The sequence below is a fragment of the Pagrus pagrus genome (genome assembly GCF_965226575.1).
Source record: "Pagrus pagrus genome assembly, chromosome: 11".
Taxonomy (NCBI): Eukaryota; Metazoa; Chordata; class Actinopteri; order Spariformes; family Sparidae; genus Pagrus; species Pagrus pagrus.
In genome coordinates, this window is record NC_140195.1 from 27337840 (window position 1) to 27365832 (window position 27993).

Here is a 27993-nt window from a genome sequence, read left to right on the forward strand (position 1 = left end):
TAGTTTTGTTGTTGTTGTGACTGCATTATGTTCAGGGGGTTTTTGTTATAGTTTTCCTCCCTAATGGTTTACATAGAGAGGACAACAAATCTGAAATGCCTTTCAATATGGCAGTGAAGTACTACACCACTAACTACGAACCCAGTAACAACTGACATATCATTGACTTCAGTGCTCAAGTGCTCATTAATACAGATTTAACAACTTTGTGCTTGAAATCTGAGAGAAACTCTTTTGTGTGCATAAAAAAGTCTTTTACTTCAACTTGTGAAACACGGGCGCAAAAACAAAGGTGTTGTGTTTATATTTCAGCTGAGTGTCCATGTGTCTACAAGAGACAGTATAAAAAAAAATGTCCAAGACAGATTTTTCATTTTCATTTTTCATTTCAGATTTTTCGTCTGACCACTATCTAGAATCCATAAAACAGGAGAAATAGCAAAAATGTTTAATTTTTTTCTAATCAATTAGAAAATTAGAAAAGACTAATCAATTATCAAAATTAACTGGTCAATTAATTGATTAATCATTTCAGCTCTACAAAAGTCAGTGTCCTTTCTATTGGCTTCCCACCAAGACCCTTTAGTTTACTCACAGTAAATGTGTCTATTGAATTTTTTTTTATTTTTACATTTTTATATAATAAAAACAATTACACTCACGTAGAAGCTCCCCTTTACTTTACACATAATAGCTGAATTAAAACATAAGATTTATGTATAAGGCTGCATTCATTTACGATTTGATTTATTCACACTGACTCAACATTATTGAACAACTTTGCATTAAATGTGGCGCTTTACATTGAACTTATGTAATAAATTGTAATGGACAATTTACATGTCATTAAAATGCTTAAAGTCGAATTATGATTATGATGATGATGATGATGATGATGAGGATTATTTTAATTATTACGTTTATTATTGTCATCATTGTTGTTGTTGTTTGACTGTGACAGCTACGAGCATGACTGCATAACCCTGATATTGTGTTTGGGTTCCTTGAGACCTCAGGCCCTCTCTGACAGCTCAGCATAACTTTGTTTGTTCACCTTGATTCTACATAACTTATCCTAGTTTGGTGAGAATTGCTTATGAATGAGATTCTGAAGTGATTACAAGTTTTACAAGTCCTCTGTACAAAAAAACAACACATTACCTCTGTCTCAGACACCTGAGCTGGAACACATGGTTAGAAACACTAGGTTTACACATGCTCTGTATCTGTGATTGGTGTTGACAGTACTTATTATGCAGCAGTTCTCCTCCAAACTCCCAATGAAGTCTTTTTGGATCATCAGATTCCTTTTACAGTTTGCTCATGTCAAACAGAGAATACAAAGTCTCTGAGGTGTAGCTGACCATGTATATAAGTAGCGCCTCTGTAGGATAACATGCTGTACATTTCTCTGTCTGTCAACGACTCCAACAAATGTCATGTATCCATATTGTACCCAAACGTCACACTGGAGCAAAAGATATCGTGTTAAAATATGACTTTATTAAAAGTGAAAGTCAACCACCCTAATAATGCTCGATTAAAAGTCTTAAAGTATCTGATAATAAATGTACCTAAGTATCAAAAGTACAAGTAATACATATATTTTTACATACTGTATACTATGGGTCGACCAATTATTATTATCGAATCTAATATTCAGCATTTTTCTAATGATCAGAATTTAAATGTGATTGCTGATAAATAAATCCTTTCATGTGATCTGGTTAACTAGTAACTAAAGATATCAAATGAACATAGTGAGTTAAAATATCTGTCTCTGGATTGCTGTGGAGTGGAAATACAAAGTAGCTGATACTCAAGTAAAGTACAAGTACCTCAAAATTGTACTTTAGTACAGTACTTGAGTAAATGTACTTAGTTACATTCCATCACAGCTCGTTTTAGACTGGTAACATGTCATCCACACACACTGGTGCATGTTGTTTCTGACAGCTCAGCATGTGGCGGGGGCGGGGGCGGGGGGGCAGGCTGAGGACGCACGGGGGCGTTCCCTCCCGCTGCTCTCACCTCCGCCGCCTGCCACAGCTCACCTGCCAGGTTGAATCTGCAGGACCGTAAAAGCGTTTTATGACTAACTGTCCGACTGGAAGCTAAAACAGCAGCGCGCCATGGAGGCTCCAGGGAAGGATTCCCCCGTCAGAGCGGGTTACCACAGACTGGAGGTCCAGAAAACGACGTGGGACGTCCCGGAGAGGTACACGGCGCTGCGGGCGGTCGGCTCCGGAGCTTACGGGACAGTGTGGTGAGTGTACCCGGGGAGGGGGCGCACGGCTGCAGGTAAACTGACGAGGAAAGAGCCGCAGAGTTTGTGTCAGTCAGTTTGTTCAGCAAAGGTATTTAGACCTTTTAGCCTAATAATCCTATAATACATTATAATCCCGCCATGAATTCTCTTATTAGGAACTGTTATACAATACTGGACATAAAGGCTGTTTTTGTACTGACAGTTAATACCAATCTAGGGTGAAACTGTGATTTATAGGACAATTAAAGTATTTCTTTTACATAATGGAGCACATTGAGAAAAACATTCAGCCTCTAACATACACAGAATGATTTGTTTTATAGCAAGCACTCTTAAACGTGATAAAACATGTGATAATGAAGGACAGGGATGCTGTTTTGTAAATGGTAAAAGCTGCTCGCCTCTGTTATCTACTATCAATATGAATGCCCGGCGTCACAAATGATTTTCTACAGGCTGTCTACATTTATGTAGGCCTCAAGTCTGCATTCCACTCCCAGACTGTGCTGCATCCAGTCCAAGAGGCCTAGATTACTGTGACATCTGCTAACAGAAGCATTATTGTCCCGCCTGAGGCGAGTCAGCAAGTCAATGCAGGTCTCCTCCGATAGACAAGAATCTCCTCCACCAACAGGGAGGAACACAGGAATCCAAGATATCTCAGACTCACTTCTTTCTAATGATAAGCCGCTGAGAGACAAGATCCCAGTGCTGATGTTATCACATCTGGTCAGTGTTTGACAGAGGGGACCTCAGTCCTGAATAGTTGACTAATGTTTTGATAATAAACTGGTTTCTTGCAAGCTTGTTTTCTTTTTGTCTATGAGAACTATACAACAATGGCGCTCAGTAGAGTGCATACCTCTGCCAAGGCCCAACTGTCCCCTTTAATTCAATCAAGCCTTATAACCCTTGATACTCTCCTGAGTCCCCGTTATCTGAGGTGCACATTGGTGGTAGTTGCAGGTTTATATCCTTGGTTGTTACGGTGTAAAAGACTACCATCTTTGAAAACATATTTCAGTCATCTAGATCTGGATTTTTATTAGGATGAGCATCAAATTGTACTCAGTCTTAGATACCAGGCATCTGAATACACCTTAAAAAAATTCCTGGATTCGTCCTTTTAACCGGATCCATACCAAAAGTTAACGGGGTCTATTCTGGGCTGCGATCCATCCTCCATCCAAGTTTCATGGAAATCTGTTCAATAGTTTATTGTAATCTTGTTGACAAACCAACAAACATGATTGAAAACATAACCTCCTTGTTGGAGGTAATTACTGTGAGTATGCTAAAGAGTCTTGGTGGGAAGCCAACAGAAAGGACACTCATTTATTAACAATTACAGTAGAGCTGAAATGATTAATCAATTCACTGATCAGATAATTTTGATAAAAGATTTGTCTTTAATGTAATTTGCTGGTGGTCAGACGAAAAAATCTGAAAAATCTGTCTGGAAAATTGTGTTGGACATTTTGCATCATCTCCCCAATATTTTACACATTAAAGTATGTATCAGTTCATCGCAGTTAATCTATCTAAAAATACAGTACAGTACAGTAAGCATATGTGTCATTTCATATGTGAGTTGATGCATACATGAAAAACATGTGTGTATATATGTATATATATATATATATATATATATATATATATATATATATATATATATATACATTTATATTCTGTGTTCATAGGAAAATCCACCGATTTATTGAATCAGAATATTTTTACTCTTTAACATCAGTTTCAGCATTGGCCCTAAAATTCCAGTATCGGTCCAGCTCCACCTCTGACTGTATTTTATTCCCTTGCACTCAGTTCTGCCATTGACCAGAATACCAAAGAGAAGGTGGCCATCAAGAAGCTGTATCGTCCTTTCCAGTCACTCATCCACACCAAACGGGCCTACAGGGAGCTCCGGCTGCTCCGCCACATACAGCACGAAAATGTAAGAACATGGGGAGAGAAAAAAGAAAGGGCTTGGAGAGTGAGTGGTTTGTTTTTAGCAAGAGGCTGGACGCTAACATGAAAAACTTGTTGATGTTTGTTCAGACTCGCTGTTACACAGTAAGTTGTGTTTACAGTCAATCCATTCAGATCAGGTGATTTTGAGGTAAAGCAAACTTTGTTGACCATTCAACAAAAACTGATAATCTCATCACTGCTGGGAGTGTTGTGTGTTGTTGAAACCCTCATGGTTCAGTATTTTTGCATGAGGAACTGCCTTTGACTTAGCTTCAATATATACTTTAATCAGGAAGTCAAGCTGAGACAGAGATCGTATTTACAAATGAGACCTGAGTACACAATAAAAAATCAATTTGAATAAATTAAAACTGATCTTGGTAATGACATAGAAATAAAATAATAAAATAGGAAACAATTTAAATTCACATTCATGTATGACAGCATGACAAAATGCATTCTGAAATTTCCTTGTTTCAGGTAAAATATGGAATAAAATACAAACATGATCTGTAAAAATATGTGGAAATGTGTTGGGGTTTTTTTTTTTTTTTTTTTAAATAGTCTGACGTTACAGTATAAAGACATAGATGTATTCTAAGATATCCTTGGCAAGAATAAAAATACAACCATGTGATGTTAAACAGTCCTTGAACCACATTTTTCTAACTGCCCTATACATATCACTGTGTCAAGTTTTAGTCTACTAATACTTCTAATTACTGAGTTCTAACTTAATTAATATGGTGGTTCTTCTATCACTTGGGGACATGTCAACAAAAAACTTGACATCCATTTTGTATCCTGTGTTGTCAGCTTCTTTTTTTTATTTTTTATTATTATGAGCTCAAACTTGTTAAACAGAAAATGTAAGGGTAATGACGACAGTCCTGGATGCACTAATGCTTCAGAATCAATCTGGAAAATGCAGTACAGGAACGTCATAGCAATGACAGTGTGGCTTAAAGGACAAGTTCAACCAAAAAGGAAATTTCAGACTTCATCTACTCACCCGAAAACTGATGGAAAGTCAGCCAGCATTCACTTCAACAACAAAAAAAACCAAACAAACCATAAAATGTCTCCATGCAGCTTGTCTGGTGTAATTTAAGCTGAGATCCCAATTTGATCTGAAAAAGATGTTATTTTCATCCTTCACCCACAGTCGAGATCATCCGTGCTAAGGCTGTTGGCTTAGCTTAACTTAGCATTTGGGCTTCTGGAGACTTAGGACAAGCTGTATGGTACCCCATCCACTGCACCTTATAAGCTCCAGAAGTGTTTTGTAGACTAACGACACATTTTTTTGGGTGGACTGTCCCTTTAAATATCAAGACTGTGATACCTGAACCAGAGTTCCAGCAGCTATAGACACTTCTACATCTAGAAACATAACATCTTGTCCAGGGCTGTGCAGTGTTATTAACTCTGCACTGATGTTGATGAAGGTCCTCAGTCATCCAGGTAGTGGTAACTCTAGGTGCTGAATCGTAGACAACTGGACGTGTTTCAGTTTGTTGAAGACGTTTCACCTCTCATCCAACAGGCTTCTTCAGTTCAAACTAACTGGAAGGGAGGCACTGACCTATTGACTCGTCAGTGGTTTGTGTTTGAACACATTGGACATACTGGATGCTAATGTCTCCGCTGTGTCTTTTCCCTGAAGGTGATCTGCCTCCTTGACGTCTTCACACCTGACTCCACACTGGAGAAATTCCAAACCTTGTGAGTTCAGGAACCACATTCTTCTGCTAGTTGTCACAGCTTGTCGAGACCCTGTGTGCATGTGTGTGCATGTATGAAATGTTTAAGCAGGGATGTGTGAGAGCAGGCTTGTTATGGTCGGTTTGTGCACTTGTATTTCTTTTCCATAGCGATGAGCTGCTGTCATCTAACTGTCTAGGCACACTTTTCGTCCCTTACCTGTTTGTTGATTCTCTCTCCAGTTATATGGTCATGCCATTTGTAGCCCAGGATCTGGGTCACATTATGAAGAAGCGGAGGTTAACTGATCGCATCATCACGTACCTGTTCTACCAGCTTCTACGAGGACTCCAGGTAGGTTTATTTTTTGCTTCTTAAACATATAATCTGTGACATTTCTGCAATAAAATGTCTAAAAACTCTACATATTTTGTTGAGTTGTGTACTGAAATTATCCCAAACCTTTCCAAAATGGTTCAATTTGAAGTTTCATTTTAAAATGGACTGAGTCTGCAGTTCTACAGCTGTTTTCAGCTAAAAGCTCTGATAATCCCACTGTACACTATCCACCCAGCAGGCTAGCTGGTGAACATGGTGGAGCATGTAGCAGCTAAAGAGACAGACAGGAGTCATCAGGAGTTGGTGGTGTTAAATGAAGAGCAGTTACTGGACTTTTATTGGACTATTTATGGGTAGGCACAGAAATATCTTTAAATGAACCTAGTGTTGCTCTGTATACATCAGTCTGGCACAACTTCAGCTTTCAACACGTTCCCGCCCACTTTTACAGGAAAGCCAACCACACCCACCCACCACTGACTTAAATGTAAAGTAGCAGTACAAACTGAAACAAACAGAAAACCATCAGAGATAAATCAGTTTATAAATCATCCAATGACAGTGTCAAGTTCATATATGTCCACTCTGCCCGCTATGGAACATGCTAGATATATCAAAAAGATGAATTTGATCAATCTTCAATCATTCCCATTCAGTCTCCCAGCCTCAAGCTGGTGCAATAACCCCTCCCAGTGGCCAAAGGTGTCCTACCGGCTGAGTCTCCATGCTTGTCAACAGTAGCACCGTGCTCTGAAAGACAAATGAGCAGCGGTGCAGCCAACAGACGAGCATCACAGTAGTTCAATATGACACAATAATATAATAAGAAGAATCCAAGTGTTCACAGTGCGCTGGGATGCAGATTGGAGCCAAAAGTTATTATGTTGTAATGCTGGTCACACAGAGGCTTCTGTTACAGTGAAAAGATTTGCACAAACGCAACAGCTCGTGTGTGTTTATAAGCAGCAGGTGGGTGGTAATGGTGGTAACTCGTATCCCCTCGGGATAAATAACAAGTGTCATGTCAAAGTTCCTCTGAATTTATAACTAGCTAGCTATCAGCTCATGTATCAGCAGCATGTAATTGTTCATTTACAGGTTCGTCATTTTATTTTGGGTTACTACTAGAATAGGTTTACAGGCTTTAGTGTGATGTCACAAAGTCACAGAATTAGGGGTGACACTACTGGCGAAGCGTTTCAAGAGCAGTGTTTTCTGTTTTCTGTTCATTTTCAACTAAAACTCTTACATATTGCCCCTTTAAATGAACTGCTCTGTATTTAAGTGATTTGCATTACAATTGTATTAATACTAATTAGTTAGTTTTAAACACAGAAGGAAGTCTGTAGTTATTCTGGTGACACACAGCAGAAGCATCATTTGAATTATATTAATTTATTATCAAAGGAAACACAAGGAGGCGGCCTGGCAGAGCTGTGGTGACCTGACATCTTTTATCACAGTCTGCTATCTCATTAAGTACACAAGGTCTGATGTGATAATGCTCTCACTTTAGGAACTATAAATGCCATTCCCAGACAGATTGTGCACTGTGGCCGATGACTGCTCTACCCTTATTTATGCCTTTGCACTCAGTGCTAGTCAATGTGTAACCAAGAGTGTTCAATGGAAACAAAAGAGGAAGCACGTTTAACACGGAAAATAGACTTCTCGAAATTGGCCTTTTGTCTTTGAATCTTTTGGTCTCGAGATGTTTCCCCTTCCTGTCTGTTGACATATGTGTCCATTAAGCACTCTTGTGTGCTGAGAGTGTCTGAAGGATGGAAAATACACAGAAACATAGCTCTCACAGAGGGCTGTGGGTGTCCACACCACGCCTTTAAGAGAACAAAGCAAAGCATGTGGGTCTGTGTACTCTGCCAAACTTTGTATATGCGCAGTATGTCTATGTGTGCTGTTTTATACTGTGTGCTTAAATCTGTGTTCTCCTTCTTTACAGTATATTCATTCTGCAGGGATCATTCATCGGGTTGGTATTTGTAGCCATTGTGTCTCACTCCTTATCAATGTGTGTTTACTGGAGTTGTACACTTGAAGGAATGGTTTCAGGAAATATGCTTATTTGCTTTCTTTCAAGAGTGACGTCCCGACAGAATCAACCACTCAACTCTGTCAGTAATGAGTGTAAAAGGATCACACTGTGAATTTATGTAACTGTATCACAGTTAGAGGAGAGCAGGGCTCATGGTCACACTTTTGACATTCATCTGAATCCCTCAAAACTGTGTCCTTAATAGATTACTTTTCAACGTGTAATGGAAGTCTACAGTGTCAGGTAGGAATGGAGTGACCTTACTCTCATTAGGCTTATTCTGGTCAGGAGATATGGACTAAAAAGATCACAGCAATCTTAAAAATGAATTTAAAAAACGTATCTCTTGCATCATCAGATCATATAGAAACATGTCCATAAGTGCAGCTGCAGTGATTTAGCCTTAAAAAAAAATATTTAGAACAAAACAAAGAATACTCAACTCATCCTGACATCAACTGCTCACCATCTGTGACACATATTGTCATACTGTAGGTGACAAACAACCCAGGAGAGAATGTGACAAGCATCCCCAACAGGTTTTTTTTAATCCTTTTTTTTTTTTATGGCGACTAAGCTAACAACCACATGCTTAAGCCTAGCTAATAAAAATCTTATCTACACTATAACTTTCCCTTCATAGTTGCTAGTAGCAGTAATTATTTTATTATAAACTCATGGTGTAGAAGATATATCAAATCAAATCAAATCAAATTTTATTTGTATAGCCCAAATTCACAAATCACAGTTTGCCTCAGAGGGCTTTACAATCTGTACAGAGACGACACCCTCTGTCCTTCGACCCTCGATATATATATATATAGATATTTACATTTAATATCCCTGTAGGTGACTAAAGTAACATTACATTACATAACATAACATTATATTAAGTAAAATAATGAATAATGTAACTGATTACTTTTGCTATTGAGTACATTGATTATTATATCATATTTTTCTATTAACTTGCCCAGCACTGTCAAATGTATGTTGATTTTGTTACCTTCGGACAGAGCTAAGCTAGCTGTTTCCTCTTATTTTCACTTTTTATGCTAAGCTAACCAGCTGCTGACTGTAGCTTCATATTTAGTTTGCAGACATGAGAGTGAGATCCATTTTTTTTATGTAACTTCCTGCAAGAAAGCAAACGATCGTACGTCACAAAATGTTTAACTATTGCTTCAGTGTATTAATCTCATCATGACAGGCTTTGTGCCATCAAGACACCTCATGTGATTGTTTTTTATTTCAGGATCTGAAGCCTGGTAACCTCGCTGTGAATGAGAACTGTGAATTAAAGGTACGTTTTCAAAAAAGACTCAGGTCAGGTTGATGATTAGTTTCAGCTTGAAATATGAAAAGTTTATTAATTTACATTTGACTTGTTAGACATGTAAAGCTGGGGTTGGTTAGATTGTAGAAACTAGTATCCAATAAAAAAATCCCACCCCCTCCCTTCAGGCCCCTCTCCACACCTCCTGACTACAGACCGCCCCGTAGCTCTCAGTTGCCTGAGATGGGAGACATATAAACGGCCAGTTCACAATGTTCAACAAGCTCATTTCATTCAGTCCCAGTTGACTGGATGGGCTTGTGAGAGGCCCGCAACAGCGACAGGCGCTGGATTCTTTTTCTTTCTTTATCTCAGAGCATTTTATTTGTTGATTGCTGTCGGCATGTTAACAAAAATGCTCCTAGAATAACTCGCCAACCCTGAACTGAGTGAACTGAAATACAGGAAATGCAACAAAAGTTGAAAAATGTATTCAGGCCAAAATGGGCCGCTTCAGGTTCTGAGTGGTGAACTTAACTGTGACTGTCTTAGATCCTGGATTTTGGCTTGGCAAGACAGACGGAGAGCGAAATGACCGGTTATGTTGTGACGCGCTGGTACAGAGCACCAGAGGTCATATTCAACTGGATGCACTACAGTCAGACAGGTAACAATATTACCTTCTTTAATACAAAAGGTCTTTTCCAGTTTGTTATAAATACAACAGAATATTGCAGTATTATGACAAAGTATTACATTTTCATTATTAAAATTCTCCTCCCGGCTCACAGTGGATGTCTGGTCGGCTGCCTGTATCCTGGCTGAGATGATTACTGGCAGTGTGCTTTTCCCAGGACATGACAGTATCCTCACACTGTGCTGTAATAAAAACTGTGTATGCTCAATCACAGTAGCCAGAAGCTCATACTGTGCCAGGCATGTTTCATGTTTAAAATATAGGACATGTTGGTGCAGCATTGTAAGGTTTAAAGGAGTACTCCACTGATTTTACCCATCATAATTAGTAGCCTGCTACTCTGATTGTGAACACAGATGTCAAATATCTTCTGTGGCTCTTGAGAGAGGTTTTTTTTTTTTGATCTGAGTATATTACTGGTTTTATCATCAGCGGTATCTCAGCTCAGGCTCAACGTCATTACAAACTGCCTGTGTGAAGTTTAAAAGATGAAAAAAAGTTCACCCAAAAATGAAAACTCAGTCGTGACCAACCCACCACCATGCACAGAAAAATCTGGTGAAGTTTAGGCCACGAAGAAACATTGCTGGAACTTCACAGCAAAACAGGGTTGCAGCTTTTCTTCTAAATTAACTGAAGCAGATGGGGACTTGCTTTAAAATGTAAAATGAAACAGTACCATACAGCTCATTTGGCATTATCAAAGTCTCTGGAAGCCCTGAGAGCCAAAAGACAATATTTACACCCCGTTTTAATCTTTATGTTAGCTACCAAGCTAAACGCGTTAGCACACACCCTGTTTGAAGTAGATACATGAGCTTGGCCGAGCGTCGAGGGGATGGAATAACATCTTTTCAAATCAATTTGGGATCTTGGGGATTCCAGAGACTTGAACTAAGATGTAGCTTGTTCTTCTCCTTTTTTCCCCCCATCTGCTCTAGTTGTTCAGGATGATGCTGTTTCGCTCTGAAGCTCCAGAAATGTTTTGTGGACTACAAAGCTTCATCCGACTTTCCATCAGCATGGGGTTGTGTAGATAATGACTGATTTTAGTTTTTGGGTGAACTTATCCTTTAAGAGACATGGCCATTTCCCAGGAAACAAACTGATGTTGCATTACAGCATGTGGAATGTAGGATCCAGTGTTTCTGAACCATTCTACTCTGACCCCCATACAGAGGGAGTGAAAATCAAGATACACAAGATTCTTTTGTCTCCTGCACATCCACCTATTTTGTGGAAGTGCAGTATTAAATCTCCAGAGTGCTCCTTTAACTAGACATTTTATTGGAATGCTGCTTGTGTATGCTGTGCTATATGAGACTTCCTTAACCAGCCTGTTCAGGTATTGATCAGCTGAAGAAGATCCTTCGTCTGACAGGAACACCAGACTCCTCCCTGGTTCAGAGGATGCAGAGTAAAGACGTACGTTTTGTCTCCGTCCCTTATTATTCCTGCCAACAACAGCACTTTGCAGCATCCATATCTGACATTTAAGCCAACTCATAAATACAGTGTGCATTTCCATATATCCTTGCAACATGTTCTTTGGAACTGTTTTCCAGGCGCAGTCATATGTGCAAGGTCTCCCTCCACAGAAGAAGAAAAACTTCAGGGAAGTGTTTTCATCCATGGAAGATAGCGGTGCGCTGAACTGCCTCTACTTGTTTACTTCACACCCAGTCATTACACATTTCATTCAAGTGCATAACAATATCTTTTGATTTCAACTCGTCTCTGTCTGGCTAATCTCTGTGTTTGCAACAATTTCTCAACCAAGGTCAACCATCATGCCCCCTCATACATGATAGCTGTATCCAATTAATCATTTTCACTGCTATAAATCTGATAACAAATAGATTTAATGATGCTTGGAACCTCAGTGAGTGTAGAGATTGAACTCCATGTTGTGGTATCAGAAAGTCTGAAACCTCAGTTTAATGGCCAAGTACCAGTGAAAGTTTAAAAAAGCGATTGAACTAAAAGTAGAAAAAGAACTCGCTCTGCTCAGTGTATAATCCCACAGACTGTCAGCATCCTGTGGACCGTTTGATTATAGCCAATAACAGACTGATAGTCTGCACCCATCATGTTCTGGTTACAGACAGGAGCCACCTCTTCTTCGCCAAGTTTGCTGAAAGCTGAGGATATTTAAAGGAACAGTTCACCCAGTGAAAATTCATTATCATTATCTAGTCATTATCTACTCAGGCCCATGTCGATGGAAAGTCAGGTAAAGTTTCATCGTCCAAAAAAACATTTCTGGAGCTTCATGGCAAAACAGAGTTGCAGCACTCAGAAGTAGATGGGACTTGTTTTAAAATGTATTTTAAAACAAAAAAAAAACAAAACAAAGAAACAAAACCTGTCTGTCCCGTGTAACCCAAGTCTCAGGAAGTGTTAACATGTACCCCTCTTCAGATGGGGGATATGCTAATGCTTTTAGCTTAGCAGCTACAGTGAAGATTTTGGCTTGATAAAGAGTGTCAAGTTATGGGTGAACTTATCCTTTAATGTAGGTTGCATCATGCAAATAACCTTCATGCGAGCGTGCCACTGAGATGACGCCGTCTTTATCTCATCATATGTTGTCTCCAGCGGAAACAAGATTCAGAGCTGAAGCAGTTGTTGATCACTCTATAAGAGCCAGTTAGGAGATTGATTTGATTGATATATTTTTATTCCTAACATGTAAAATCAAGGTGAACAGTGTTTTGTGTTGATTCCTCCAGCTGTGGACATACTGGACGGGATGTTACTGCTGGACCCAGAGACCAGGCTGACAGCTAAGCAGGGGCTGTCACACCCGTTCCTGGCTGAATATTCTGACCCAGAGTGCGAGCCGGACTCTGATCCTTACGACGACTCGTTCGAGAGCCTGGAACTCGCCGTTGGGGAGTGGAAGAGTAAGTATGGCTGAGCAGAAGAGGCTGGAGGTGACCGTTACTGTGAGGTTTTAAACCCTGACTGAGAATAGATCAAATGTCAGGACTGAGTCTGTGCCATACTGTCTGAAAGCTTCAAACTTGCTTTCCCTTTATAATCCTACCAGGCCTTATCCACATGGAGATCATGACCTTCGACCCTGACAACCCCAGTAAGACGGCCATGTAGGAGGCTGTGATGAGCTGGTGCCTCCCAGTGTTTGGTTCTAGTCCACACACATACTGCAAAGGTCAACAACACTGTGAAGCTCAGAGTAACAAACATAAAATGCATAAAGATATCTTGAATGTTTTTTTTTTTTGGTGCATCTGATGTTTTAGCAGTTGAAATGCATTTCACTAACGGGCAGCTGAACAGAGAAGAGAGATTCTAAGATGACGGAAAAAATGTCCAACGTCTCGTCAAAAAAAATGTTTTCAAGCTTATACATTTTGAAACACAGTCTTGAACAGCGGTCACTGGCTTAGCAGCATTCTCACCCTGCTGTCATGCAAGCACCAGCTTCACCATCTCCCTAACCCTCATGTACATGTCATGTGAACGTGATATGACACGTATTGTACAAATGTCAAGACGGTACATGTGGCATGCACAATTTTGAAGATATCCTTGGTTTGTAGAAACCTAAACGGCTAACATTTTATTCTGCTTCTTACTGTGAAATAAAAGATGATCGATCCATCCAGTGATGGAGGTCGTGGACCCTGAGTTTATTTCCCAAAACGTATTCCTCCAAGTCAGGATTCAATTCTATAAAATATTTACTTTATTGACTACTGCACAGTAGATTGGGGAAAAAATGTGTAAAAATATTTGTTGGGAAATCATGAAAAACTGTACCTGTACAGGAAATATAAGTACATAGTAGAAATATAACCCTGCCTTAGTTACATTGTGTCTTATATGAGAGTTATTGTATGTCTCATCTTGTATGATTGTGTGTAGCATATCCACGATCAGTAAAGGGTATGCAGTGCAATTTCTTTTACAGGCTCATCTGGAAAGATGTGGGAATAATTGATCTTCATTTGTACTGTTGGAACTCACTCAACTGTTTTCAAATAAAACTTTGTTAAAAAAAAAAAAAAAGGAGCATGTTGTTTATGAATAATGTTGGAAAGACGAGAATAATTGAATAGTGTCAGATGGATACTAGTAATATCAAACAAGCACACAGTGTTATAGAATCAGTGATCGCTAGAGGGCAGCATCACCTCATAACAAACATTATCTGAGGAGGAAGGAGCTGGTTGACGTGTCCTCGGTAGAGAAAGTGGTGTGTTATGGGCTGTATGTATTGTAAACAATGGCAAAATGAAGATAGACATGATAATGAGAGTTAATTAGAAATTAACCCGATGTTAATTGTTACAAAATGTAGCAAAGCAGTGTGGCATTTTTGAGAATATACTGAATATACTGTATATCTTGTTGGTGGCTTTTAAGCTAAGTTTGCACCGACGGAGGGATTCCTCTTGGTGGTGACTGTGCTCCACATACAGGTCTCACATACCAGAATGAACAACTTATCTCCAGTTCACTAGTTCATTATTTCTGTCAAACTCACTGTTCATTTCCTGCAGATAGCTACATGTTTTTATCTACATTAGCTCTGCGGATGGCAATGCATTTGGTTGTATTGACATAAAATGCTGTATAGACATCCATGGTGGGGAGTGGATGGATCCTTTTGACTCTGACTCTAGCGCCACCATGAGGTTGAAATTTGTGCTTTGTGCTCAAAATGTCTCAACCATTAGTTGCAATGCCACAAACTCTGGGACAGTCATACTACTTGACTACTGTAATGGTGTGTTCACAGGTCTAAGTAAAAAAAATCCATCAGACAGCTGCAGCTTGTCCAGAATGCTGCTGCCGGGTTCCTCGCTAACACTAAGAGGGTGGATCACATCACACCACACTGCAGTGGCTTCATGTGTGTCAGAGGATAGATTGTAAATCTTATTACTGACCTATAAAGTACTTAATGATCTCAATACGTGCCCAGGATCAAAACCAAGCATGGTGATGCAGTTTTTAGTTTCAATGCCCTGATAACCCTGTTTTAAACATTACTCTTTACTTTCCAATGATCTGATTCATGAGTTTGGTTAAAAAACCAAACAAGCAGGAAAATTACAGTTGTCACTGCAGAAAACAAAATCCAGTTGTCTAAAAATGAAAAACATTTATTTACTTACTAAAATTGAAACTCTGCACCCCAGTCTGCTCTGATTGATCCAGCTCTGATCCAGCAACGATAGCAACAACAGAGCAGCTGTGCTAAATCAGTTCTTACGTGGCTAACTAGACACTGGTCATTACAATATGCAAATGTGATTGTCACTGTGATGTGTTAAGTCACAGAATTAAAGGCGGGACTATTTAGGGGGCATTTCAGGAGCAGTGTTTCCTGTCAGAGAGAAGAGCTTCTGTTGGTTTATCCCTCAAGACCTTTTCATGCAAAAGAGCCTATAACACACTGAAGGAAAGGAAATATACTGAGGAAGCATAATAAAAAACTACAACTTAAACTTCTGTCCATTGTGCCTGCACCCAGAGCCCCCCACTGTTTTGCTGACAAAAATCCGCCAAAACATTTGTGACACGGGTACAAGAGTAGAGTCGGATCTTGAGAGAGCAAGACGCCCTCCTCTCACCAAACTCTGATCACACTGTCTAAACTCGGCAGTGCTGATAAACAAACCAAGATTCTGTTACTACACTGCATTGTTCTGCCAAAAATGCTCCCAGAAACATATTTTAGTACTGTTAAGGTGCAATAGAGGAAGAGGTTGCTGCCATGTTGTTCCTGTACTGTGAAAACCACGGCTGGAAAAACTCGAAACTCTCCCCTAAAATGTTTTCAGAAACACATTTTTAGTGGACTGTTTGTTACTAGCGTTACAGTTTCCTGTTTCAAAATGGCCTCCTAGCCAAAACCAAGCACCTCCTTGCACACCTCCTACCTTGCAGTCAGCCATCATTATGAGTGTTTATTCGTCCAATGCGGTGCAGTGCATTCTGGTTGTTGTAGGTTTTAAAGACCAAAAGATAACCAAAACCCTCTCCTGCATTGACAGCTTAGTTTTATCCAGGAGTGAAATGCTCCTTTAAAGACGCACTATGTAGTTTTGGAGAATTAATATTTACAATATTAATGAGGTAATAATACAAACTCAGAACTATTTATTTTTCCATAAGTGAATAAACAAGCTGTTCTCAGAATTAAATAAGCTAGAAAGGTGGCAGGGTCCGCCACATATAGACAAAATAAAACAGGATGAAACTGTGTTGTCCTTTAAGGTCAGTTTGTTTGTTCAGTCATGAAAACAAATAGAGTTTGATTATTTAGTTGTATGCACATGAAGCTTCTTTAAGTTGAAGGAGCCCCTCCGTCTCTCTCACATTTGATTGGAGACATTATGCCCTGTAGGTATCTGAGTAACTACCTCCTACCTTATATAACTTATTAAATTCTATTTCTCTTATGGTCTGTTTCTTCCTCACTGACAATCAATAATAACACACACCATTCACAAAAAGAAGAGACACAAACTGCCTGAATGAATATGAAATCAGATTTATTCCAGACGTTTTGATGGTACAAGTGCACAATAAATCTGGTAGTCAGCCTTATCCATGTTTCTTTGTAATTCAGAGTTAAAATGGAAGTAAAGCAAAACACCATTTATATGCTGGAGAGCTCATTTTCTCTCAGAGCAGGAGAAGAAAAAGAGGATCCCAAAGATGAAATATGAAAGTGTTATATGTGGCTGCTTTTGATGATGTCACAATGCACAACAAGATGACGGATGTGAGACAACAGAAGAGACTTGACAGAAGAGAGGAACTGACACTTAATGGTTGCCTGTCGTGTATGATTTATAAATGCAAGACAACATCAGGACCTCCCGCTGTGCGAATCTCAGAGCTGCAGTTGTCATTTTGTGTGCAATGATTGTTGCTTGGTAAGGATTCTCTGTCATGACACTACAAGTATCCTCCTGTCTGCACGACGGCACATCCAGCAACCAAAAGACAGCCAGGCTGACTGATGAAAGGAAGAGAGGACTGACTCACATCTCTGCTGCTCTTTGTTTTTACTCTGGTAATCTCTCTGCCTCGACTTGTGTTTTGATGTAATCTCTGACTCTGTAGGTATGTGGTGCCAAAGAGGGAGCAGCAACACCTGAACCATTAACATGGATCTGCCAGCTGTAAATGGCCAAATGCAAATGTTTCTGAGGCTGCTGCAGGGAGAGGGGTGGTGGGCTCATAGAAGCCACTCTCATATGAGTGGGGGAGAGGGGAGGGGCAAGAGAAGGAGAACGAAATGAGGGAAGAAAGTGAATAGAGAGAAAGACAGCTGACGTTTTTAGTAACGGCGAATGCTGCTGCTGCTGCTGGAGCTCATTCTCATGCTGCCGCTGCTGCCGCCGCCGCCGCCGCCATAGCCGCCGCCATAGCCGATGCTCATGCCGCCGCCGCCGCTGCCAAAGCCGCTGCTCATGCCGCCGCCAAAGCCGCTGCTCACGCCGCCGCCATAGCTGCTCATGCTAATTCCACCGCCACCACCGCTGCCAAAGCCTGTTGAAGAGAAAAACGTGTTCAGATGAGATGGCCGGAATTGTAATTTCTCTGTATCTTAAGCTCTTTTATTTTATCAAAACTTGATAACCAAACTGATTTCAGTTGTTATATCTTCATAAATATCTTAGAAATGACTTGAAAAATATCGTTCAATACATACCGAAGCCGCCGCCGCCGCCGCCGCCGCCGCCGCCACCGCCGCTTGAGCTCTGTTGTACGTGGATGGTTGCAGCTGCACCGCCGCTAGAAATTCTGCAGAGAGTTACATAAAAGAGCAATTTTAGCTATTGATGCTGCTGTCTGCACAATGTGATGCTGTGCACTTTCTCACTGTGTCTCAGGAATCCAAAGTAGCTAAGCTTTTACCTGGATTCCTCTCCTTCCAGAAGCTTCTTGTATGTGGCGATCTCAATGTCCAGAGCCAATTTGACGTTCATGAGCTCCTGGTACTCGCGGACCTGGCGGGCCATGTCCTGTTTGGCTCTCTGCAGGGCCTCTTCCAAGTCCCTGATGCGAGCCTTGGCGTCCTTCACAGCCAACTCACCGCGCTCCTCAGCCTCAGCGATCTGGGCCTCCAGGTTGGCACGCTGGGGGGTTGAAAAGTAAGCAGAAGCTTCAGATGTGATATTTCTCATTCACCATGCCTTCTACATGTTCATGTTCTGGCTTTTGACATGCATTCAGTCTCAGTTGAATTCAACTGAAGGTTATTCAGGTGTTACCTGTCCCTTGACTGCCTCAATCTCATTCTGGAGACGGCTAATCATGCGGTTGAGCTCAGCAATCTCATTCTTGGTGTTGCGAAGGTCATCTCCGGCTGTGCCTGCAGATGTCTGCATCTCCTGGTACTGAAGGAATAAGATTAGAAATAAGTGTCGTTACAAATTCCACAAAGAATCCTCACGTCCACTTTGACGTGACATTGCATGATGTGCTGAGATTACTTTCTCTCTCTACCTACCTTCTGCTGATACCAGGTCTCAGCTTCAGCACGGCTATTTGCGGCGATTTGTTCATACTGAGCCTTGACTTCAGCCACAATGGAGTCCATGTCCAGGTTGCGGCTGTTGTCCATCTCCACAATGACTGAGGTGTCCTTGATCTGTCCCTGGAGCTCACGCAGTTCCTGCACAAGAGATGTATGTTGCTTTTAAAAATGACATTGAAATGAGGAAGTGTTTCCCTGAAGTCAGATTGAAGAAAATTGACATATTAATACTGAGGTGAGGTTCATTTTTCTTACCGCCTCATAGACAGCTCTGAGGAAGTTGATCTCATCCTGAAGGGCGTCAACTTTGGCCTCCAGCTCAACCTTGTTCATGTAGGCGCCATCTACATCCTGAAATTAGAGAAGAAGGAAGTGGTAATGGGCAATAATACATTCTACTGTTGTTGATGACAAGGTGGAGTGATAGATGTTATCATCGCAGATCCATTCTCACCTTCTTGAGGAGCACAAACTCATTCTCCACGGTAGCACGCTTGTTGATTTCATCTTCATATCTGAGACAAACAGGAGAAAAGACAATAAGGAAAAGGAAAAGCCGTGGGTATCATCTTGTATCGGTTGGATGCTTTGATGTGGTTTCCTGTGCTGGCATGAACTCACTTGTTCTTGAAGTCCTCAACCAGTCCCTGCATGTTCTTCAGCTCTCCCTCCAGCTTGATCTTCTCGTTGCCGAGCCCATCCAGCTGCCTGCGCAGGTTGGCGATGTAGGCCTCGAACATGCCGTCGATGTTGGAGCGGGTGGTGGTCTGATCCTGCAGCAGGCTCCACTTGGTCTCCAGCATTTTGTTCTGCTGCTCCAGGAAGCGCACCTAAAAGGTAAAATCATGTGCCGGGTTTAGATCCACTGTCACTCAAGGAGAGGTATCACTTTGAATAAGAAATTAAGCAAATTTTGTAACAATGCATCATTAGAACAACATTTTATATTGGAAATACTCCATATCTAAAGATTTGTTTGCTTGTTGGCAATGTCTGTTTTCATGTTACCACTTTGATTAAACTACAAATAAAAAAAGGCAAATAAGTAGATTACATTTGTTGTTCCTCTTCTTCATGATTGGGCACGCTCGCTCTGAGGTAACAAAAGATGTTTGTCTTCTCTGTTTTACTTTCCTCAGGTGATCCATGGAGCCACACCTCTGTGTGACTTTCCCACACAAGAAGCAACAATATTGGCAGCTGCTGTTTTAAAATGCTTCTCGGGGCAGGGACGTTCTAATGAACTGTACCGAGCTCCAATCATTTTTTCTGGGAGCATCTGACACGATCCTGACTAACACGTTTCAAAGACTATACAGTGCCCCCTATAGAAGGTGGGGCCCGTCACTCCATTTTTGGGTGTGCATGTGTGTCTGTAAGCTTTTGCCACACCTTAGCCTAGCCCCTCCCCTGGCATTACCGCTCCCTCGCCTCCAGGATGCATACCTTCACTGAGTGAACTTGCCTGCCACAGCCCTCGGTAATTATTGCTACACGCCCGAAGCGATTAACATTCACATGAACTGAGTGCTGATGCTTTAAAATGTACTTGATCCTTATTTGCCTGATACCACCACATCATTGAATGTTAGGAAGTCTACTCTGCATGATGAGGGCGGGATCAGATCACCTGTGTGAAGACACATGAGGTGTGGTACGCACACACTGCAGAAAGTGCTAACTGAGCATTTTGTCCTGCAGGGTGCGGTTAACTCGTTGTTTGTTTGCCTGAGAGAAAAGGCCCCTCATCGTCTGCACCAGGTCTTTAATTATGCATGACAGTGTAGATGCATGAATTAAATTAACTTCAGGCGTTACGCGATGCTTTGCAAATAGTTAAGATGGGGTCGACTTTCTGCAGCACCACTGGAGGCTTGTGAGTCCTTGCTGCCATGGGAATAGGTGATAACCTGATCCCTTCTTCCTCTCATACTGTGAACTTGGAGTCACTGGATACGACCACTCTAATGTTTCCTGCCTCTCTTTCGGCACTGAGACAGCTGGCAAGGGGCCAATCATGCCCACGGTGAAGCGGACAGAGCAGCGGTCTGCTGTCAGATTGAGTGAAGGTGCAAGTATTGGTTTGAAAGGAGACTTTTGTTCAACTGAGGACATTATAGTCAAACTAATAATGCTGCACTTGGTGGCATTAGTTCTCAGAGTTAAGTCTAGCTATGCCCTGACCGCGCACAGTATTCAGGTTTGGATCAGTTGCTGTGTAATATTTAATGAGCCCAGGTGGCCCTTTAGAGGCAGGTTGTTGCAGCTATTCACGCTTACACAAACCAACTGAACTCTACTGTCAGTGCATCCCCCATCTATTATTCCACACAACAGCGACTCAAGTATGTCAATGTCACAGTGAATTTATAGTCAGATATAAGGTTTTCAATATTCTTATGAAATGATGTGAAACATATCGGAAGCTTTTTCAGTAGCTTAAAAAGGCCACTCACCTTGTCAATGAAGCTGGCGAAGCGGTTGTTCAGGGTCTTGATCTGCTCTTTCTCTTGGGTACGGACAGTGTTGATCGTGGGGTCGATATCAATGTTCAGGGGGGCCAGCAGGCTCTGGTTGACTTGGACGTTTGCGATCTGAGGCACTATCATACCTCCACCGAGACCGCCACCGAAACCACCGCCGAAACCACCGCCAAGGCCGAGACCACCACCACCACCATAACCACCACCGCCAGCACCGTAACCACCACCACCACCGTAAGCAGAACCAAAACCAATTCCACCTCCACCTCCACCTCCACCGCCACTGCTTGAATAGCTATAACTAGAACTACCACCACCACCACCACCACCACCTCTTGCCATAAACAGTGAGCCACCTGATGGCACTGACATCCTCGAACCTACAATTGCAGATTGGGAAGAAAATGATCTTCCTCCTCCTCCTCCTCCTGAAGCTCTGAAACTACCACCACTGCTGTAACCACCTCCACCACCACTTGACCTGACAGTTTTTGTCATGGTCATAGAAGATCTGGACGCCATGGCTGGTTTGTTTCCTCTGACAGGGAAAGATTCAGAGAGAAAAGGGGGAGCAGAAAGATAGAGAGGTCTGGCAGAGCACACAAAGAGGAGAGTCAAGTCCCTCTAAGTATCTTCTCCCTGTCCGCGATGGACTTTTATTTGCCTCCAACTGCGGAGGAGGACCCAATGAGCTCCACCTCCCCTGCACCTCCCCCTCAACCCTCCTCCAATTACCTGGAGCCTGGAAGGGTGCACCTGTGGGCAGGTAGGTTGGCTTGGAGCAGCTCAGCCTGTCAGACAGGTAAGAGTGCCACCTCTGTAAAGCGATCGGGGCTCGGCACACCCATGTTTCTCGCAGAGGAATGGCATCTGAGCCTGGGAGGAAAGACATGTTGGCAAAGACAACGCAACTCGCTGGGGGCTCTATGAGAGGTTTGGGTGATTGGAGGGGTGGGAGGGTGGTTTAGGGGCCTACATACTCACCGTATGAATACCTAGAGGTTCAACGAAAACTTACATAAGTAAAATCTCCCTGGATGTTTTTTGTAAGTTGACCCTGCATATAAATGGATGCATGTCAATACATTGTATGTGTGTGTTTGTGCACAGATTCCTAAAAACTAAACAAAAAAACTGACCACACCACATTAAAATTCTCCCACATGGAAAAACCACCTGACTTTGTTCTTAAAGTTAAAGTTCTCCCACAACTGAAAATGTTGTTAATGTCTACTCATACCTATTCTGATGGAAAGTCAGGTGTAGTTTTGTAGTCCACGAAACATTTCTGGAGCTTCACAGCTAAACAACATTGTCCTAAACAACTGAAGTAGATGGAGACTTGTTTTAAAATGTGAAAAAAGAAATGAAAAATCATAAAATTGGTCCATTCAGCTTGTCTGGACGTTGAAAAAAAGGCATTGGATGATGTGTGAGATTGTTTGTGGGGAGATTCATACTCTGCATTCTCTTGGAGTGCTTCCAGTCTCTGATCACAGAATTCATCAAAATAAACAATAAAATACAATAAATATAAATGCTGACAACCAAATAATCATGATCACAGAGTTCAATAAAATAAGCTTGATTTGGGAGACAAAAAAAAATAAAAATAACAACACAACAGTGATGCAAGAACACTGTTTCGCTCCAGAAATGTTGCTGTCTTATTGAATGTATTATAAAACTACTGTGAGCACTTCTATTGTATTGGAATGAGGCAGACATTTCCAAGACTGATACATTAAAGGGTAACTCCCCCAATTTTACACATTAAAGTGTGTCTACAGGTGTTGGAGAGTACTATCGTATATGTTAAAAAGAAGCATAAAGTCTTTTGTGGCTCCAGAGGAAGCTGCATGGAACCTGATTAATTGCCTACATTACCCATAATGCAACTAAACGTCTGAGTGGCATCACTAGAGGCAATTTATCAGAATACATGCAAAAAGGACGAGTACAAAAATATTGACTTTTGTCATTTCGGTAAATAACCATGCTCTAACACAATCACTGACAGGGAAGAGGCACATGATTATAAAATGAGTTGCATTACATCATATTCTCTCAGATACATATGCAGGAAAACAGACAGTAAGCAGGAAAATGTTGAATTGACGGAATTCTTAAAAGGAGTTTTGAATGTCTGTTGCAGAGGGGTGTAAAAGCATGTTTGGTGAATCTTATCTGGACTGTTTATGCAGTCAGGGTGACAAAGAGGTTCTGGGTGAGGCACAGTTGACTAAAACTTCCAGACAGAAAAAAAGCAAAGCTCAACTCACTTCAAGTGAAATAGTTGTGGTGTTGTTTTTATAGGTGGGCGGTGGCTTATTTTCACTTTTTAAAACAATGGCACTATCAGCAAAAGTAATTTTAAATATAGTGAAAACATAAAGAGATCGAAATACTTGATAACCCTAATAAGGAAGCCGCTTTCGTAGGCAGCAAGCTCTCTGCACAGAATTAGATAAACAGAGTAGAGCTCACACAGTGAAAATGTCTAAAACTGAATGCTCATTTCAAGGAAAACACAAATTTGTATGAGAAAATGACATAAATGACATTTATTTAAGGGAAATCTACTAAGCTGAAAGGCTCCTTAAAAATTGTTAAGGTACAAGGTGAGTATGAAGCAGATAAATAAAGTGATCTTAAATAATAAATAGGAAAATAACTTCACTGAGAAATGAATCTGGAATTCATGAGTCCACAATCCTTTTATTTATGTGTTCAGGCCTGCAGCTTGTACGTGCTTGAGGGCACTGTGCATACTATCATCGACACTCATACAACTGTCCTTTAGTAGTGTGACATCATCACTACAATTCGTAAGTTTCACTACTTGCTAAATGTAGTTTTGTCTCACGTACACTCGGTGCACCTTTTTGAGAGTTTCAACTTTAAAAAGGAAAAGTGCTTTACACTTTGGATCTCTGTTGCATTAATGTCAGCCTACAGCTGAAAGAACACCAGGAGTTAAAAGCAGAAACCATATTTCTTGTTCTGTCAGACATGAAACTGTGGATGCCTGTTGAAACACATCCTTACAACTCTGATTTAGGTGTTGGCACAACTGAGTCACACCCAGAAAAGTGCTTCCAGTACTTCTCTCTTCTTTTTAACATTGTCTTGTGTAAGGACATATCAACATAATGTATGTTTATGAATCTGTGCATTGATTGAACACGTTTTGAGGAAACACCAAAAATATGTTCATATCTGCAAGTGTTTACAGTTAACGGTGTTTGCAGGTGCATCTGCTGTTGTTTTTCTGACGATGTTCACACATCAACTCAAGCACAGCTTATGTACGGTCAAAGCTGGGCAAGAGAACCCACTTGATTGTGGTTGAGGAAAGATTATAGAGGAAAAATTGCATAGTTGTGACCATTAATGAGGAACTATCAAACATGATCAGCTACCGTTACTTTCCACCATCACAGTGACGAGGCTGTGCAACATGTATCCATAGCAACACCAAGGCCATCTCAGCCCTGATCACTCCCAACCTGTCAAATACAGCAGCCTGGTCAGTTCACTTCTACGCTTCTGAGTTTGACACTGTACCCATCTGATATCATTTCTGGAGATGACACTTTAGTGTGTCGTATAAAGAGCAAGAAATGAATACTGTTGTTCCCATTATATTGCAGAAAAGGGGGAAGGGAACTAGATAGGACTAATGAGACTCTCCAGTTATTCAGTTTTTAGTCTGGAGTGCTTGGTGACCTTGTTTGTTGTAGATTCAAGGAAGTTAAACAACAGCCTGTGCTGGAATGTAACATTTTATATATTTAATCAAGTACTGGACTTCTATTGAGTATTTTCTTCTTGTGCCACTTCATACTTCTGCTCCCCTACATTTCAGAGGGAAATAATGTGCTTTAGTTTTCTCTCGAAACAAAATATATGACAAGCTCATTAAACATATAGATTCAATTACCAAAATATTTTTTTACATTATTTTCAACAATCTTGAAAAAAGTGTCTGAATTGAGTACCTCAATTTGAATACTTTATGCAAATTTTCCTGATAATACAAATAACTTTCATTTTTTGTTGATTCTGGCGGCCCCTGTGGACAAAAGTGGTATGAACACCACACCACAGTCCTGTCTCATAAAGATCCTGATCTGGCTAGGCGTGCATTAGCTTTGGCAGAGAGTGAGAGAAAAAAGCAGCATATTTTTGTTAGTTTTTCTTGTTTAAACACAACTGTTTGTTCACTGTGCTCTTCATACACCTGGGTTAGCCCACATGCAGCCTACAGCTAGCACATTCAGCTACTCAGCAATAGTTATTTTGTTGAGAAACTTAAAGTTATCTAAATTCCTTAACCACAATTATATAGAAATAGCCAACCTTCTCACTGATGGTCTGTTACATAGCTACTATTTTTAAAGTGTGGTATTCGTCTGACTTCTGCACCGTATAACTAAAGATTTAAATGTCCATGATTTAATTTATATGTAGAAAAGCTTTTAAACATTTATGTGCACATTTCTTCTTCATACACAGTACCTATATGAGGAACAGATCTCTACTGCAAAAACACTAATTGATGTGTCAAAGGGCCTCACCCTATTAAAATTCTGCCCTTTTCATAAAAACTGACAGTCATCACAATGAAGATCATTACTTTTAACTGAAAGCACCATTCCTTAAAGGCAGTGGCACCCACCAATCTGGTACAGGATTATATTTGATCTCACATGATATGACGGATGACATTTCAGGCGTTCTAGTCCGTGCATGTAGAGGAATGTTCACAAGCTCATTCACTATGTGAGAACCGACCTCAAGATGGGAGTTTACTCCACTGAAACTTGGCAAGAGGCAGTTCTGAGAAAAGTAAGAGCAATTAAATCAGGATGAGCAGTTGATTCTGACGTGCAATACCTGCTATTTTCCAGTGACAATTAGGACAGTGTTTGTATAATATAATGCTGTAATTTGATCCCTCACTGTATCTGGGTTCACACCTCACTGCAACCTTCAGTTTTTAAATGTCACATTTTTTCGCTGCTTGTCTCAGCCGGGGCAACAACATCTGTTTAGTCACACAATGTGTGCCACACCTTCGTGGTCAAGTCAGGTGAGTTCAGCTGATTGAGAGACATTTGAGAACAGTGTTATCTCAGTTGTATTACACTTAAAAAGTAGCCCTTGTATTGTTGCACCAGGAATTGTTAATGTAAGCCCAAGCTCATTTTACAGTACATAGTTGAATATTTGAAAGCAACTAGCTATTTGTAGAACTGAGTAACAAGTGCATTAGTGTCAATAACAATAAATATCCACCTGTGTGGAGAAGCATGATTACCCTTCTACTGACAAAGTCCTAGTAGGAGAATAATATAATTTTAATGTTCAATCATTTTAAGTTTAATAGACATTAAAATGAAGATTAAAAAAATACAAAAAAAGAATAATCTGCATGAACTGTTGATATATTTCCTGTCTGATTTAACTTTTAGGATAATTTTGAATACGAAACAATTTTCTTAATACAAAAAAAAAAAAAAGAAAAACAACAAAATTCCATCAAAGGCAATTAGTTAAACTAAAACTTAAAAAATAGGTAATCAGCTTTTAGACCTATTTCACAGACATGTTTGTTGGTACTTAATCCAGTGTTACAGATTCATGGAGGCACAGAGCAGTCAGTCAAACAGCCCTCTAACCTCATACAAGTCCAACATTATAGAAAAGGATACAACATACATCCAATACTAAAGCACAAGCAGTGTCAGAGAAAAGCAATTTCAGACTGCTCAGGTGCAAAAATGTGCAAAAATGCACTCTGGCAGACATTATTTTTCTATGAATTCGAAGTGTTTAAGTGTGCCGCCATTTACCTGTGACAGATTGTTCTGATCAATCAAAGACATGATGATTTTTTTTTTTTAAATACGATGGGGTGTATTGTTACGAGCTAGCTTGCTTGCTAGCTAGCTTTCCCACAGGAGATGGGAATGTGACGTCATCAACAGCCAATCGGCCATTTTCAGAAGATATTTTAGCCGACACCTTTGCCACCCATCTAGCTAGATAGTCAGCAAGGTCTCATCCTGTTCAACTTGGTGTTCAACTAGATAAACTTCAACACACATGATCAGTCAACACTGCTACAGCCAATCGTACTAAAAATTAGACCATACTAAGTCCAACCTGATGAGTGAGTGAGTGCAGGACAAAGAGTAAATGTGGGACTACAGTTTCAACGTATTCTCACTTTTTGATACAGTAGATGGATTGAGAGAGATATATAAGACATTTTACTAGCTACTTACGTTTATCTACATGGGTAAGAGAGCCAACTGTTGGATGTTGGAATCAAAAAGAACTGCTGAACCAACACAAAACACTTCACATTGAGAAAGATATGAAACATGAAATGTTGCCGTATGAAGTCAGACACAAAGGTAGGCGAATGTAATTTGTTTCATTTTGCTAAATAGTGGTAGAATAACTATGAATGATTAACTGATGTTTTGTTAGCATTCAGTTAACCTAGCATTAGCTAACCCTATCCAATCAATTTACCTCAATTCTGTAACTTATCACTTATTTTCCTTTGTCAAGAGCTTCTCTTATGGGCATTTGTCTTTCATATGATCTTCATACAGTTATGATGCTTAACAATTGACAGATGGCAAATGAGCAGTGACAGT

The 27993-nt window shown here is 40.5% G+C and overlaps 2 protein-coding genes across 2 annotated transcripts; one reads left to right on the forward strand and one right to left on the reverse strand.

Moving 5' to 3' along the window:
• Nucleotides 1-2069: 2069 nt before the first annotated feature.
• LOC311265102 (mitogen-activated protein kinase 12) lies at nucleotides 2070-14301 on the forward strand. Its single transcript, XM_084366437.1, has 12 exons — nucleotides 2070-2266; nucleotides 4094-4223; nucleotides 5907-5965; nucleotides 6187-6298; nucleotides 8244-8273; nucleotides 9592-9639; nucleotides 10165-10279; nucleotides 10404-10475; nucleotides 11655-11734; nucleotides 11875-11953; nucleotides 13042-13215; nucleotides 13362-14301. The coding sequence occupies exons 1-12, from the start codon at nucleotides 2133-2135 to the stop codon at nucleotides 13421-13423; spliced, it is 1095 nt and encodes a 364-aa protein (XP_084222563.1). The 5' UTR covers nucleotides 2070-2132; the 3' UTR covers nucleotides 13424-14301.
• Nucleotides 14302-16822: 2521 nt separating this feature from the next.
• On the reverse strand, nucleotides 16823-21936 carry krt5 (keratin 5). The gene is made up of 9 exons (XM_084367462.1): nucleotides 21293-21936; nucleotides 19458-19666; nucleotides 19291-19351; nucleotides 19092-19187; nucleotides 18810-18974; nucleotides 18571-18696; nucleotides 18215-18435; nucleotides 18009-18100; nucleotides 16823-17845 (listed from the first exon to the last, which is right to left on the reverse strand). The coding sequence occupies exons 1-9, from the start codon at nucleotides 21839-21841 to the stop codon at nucleotides 17634-17636; spliced, it is 1731 nt and encodes a 576-aa protein (XP_084223588.1). The 5' UTR covers nucleotides 21842-21936; the 3' UTR covers nucleotides 16823-17633.
• Between the last annotated feature and the right edge of the window lie 6057 nt (nucleotides 21937-27993).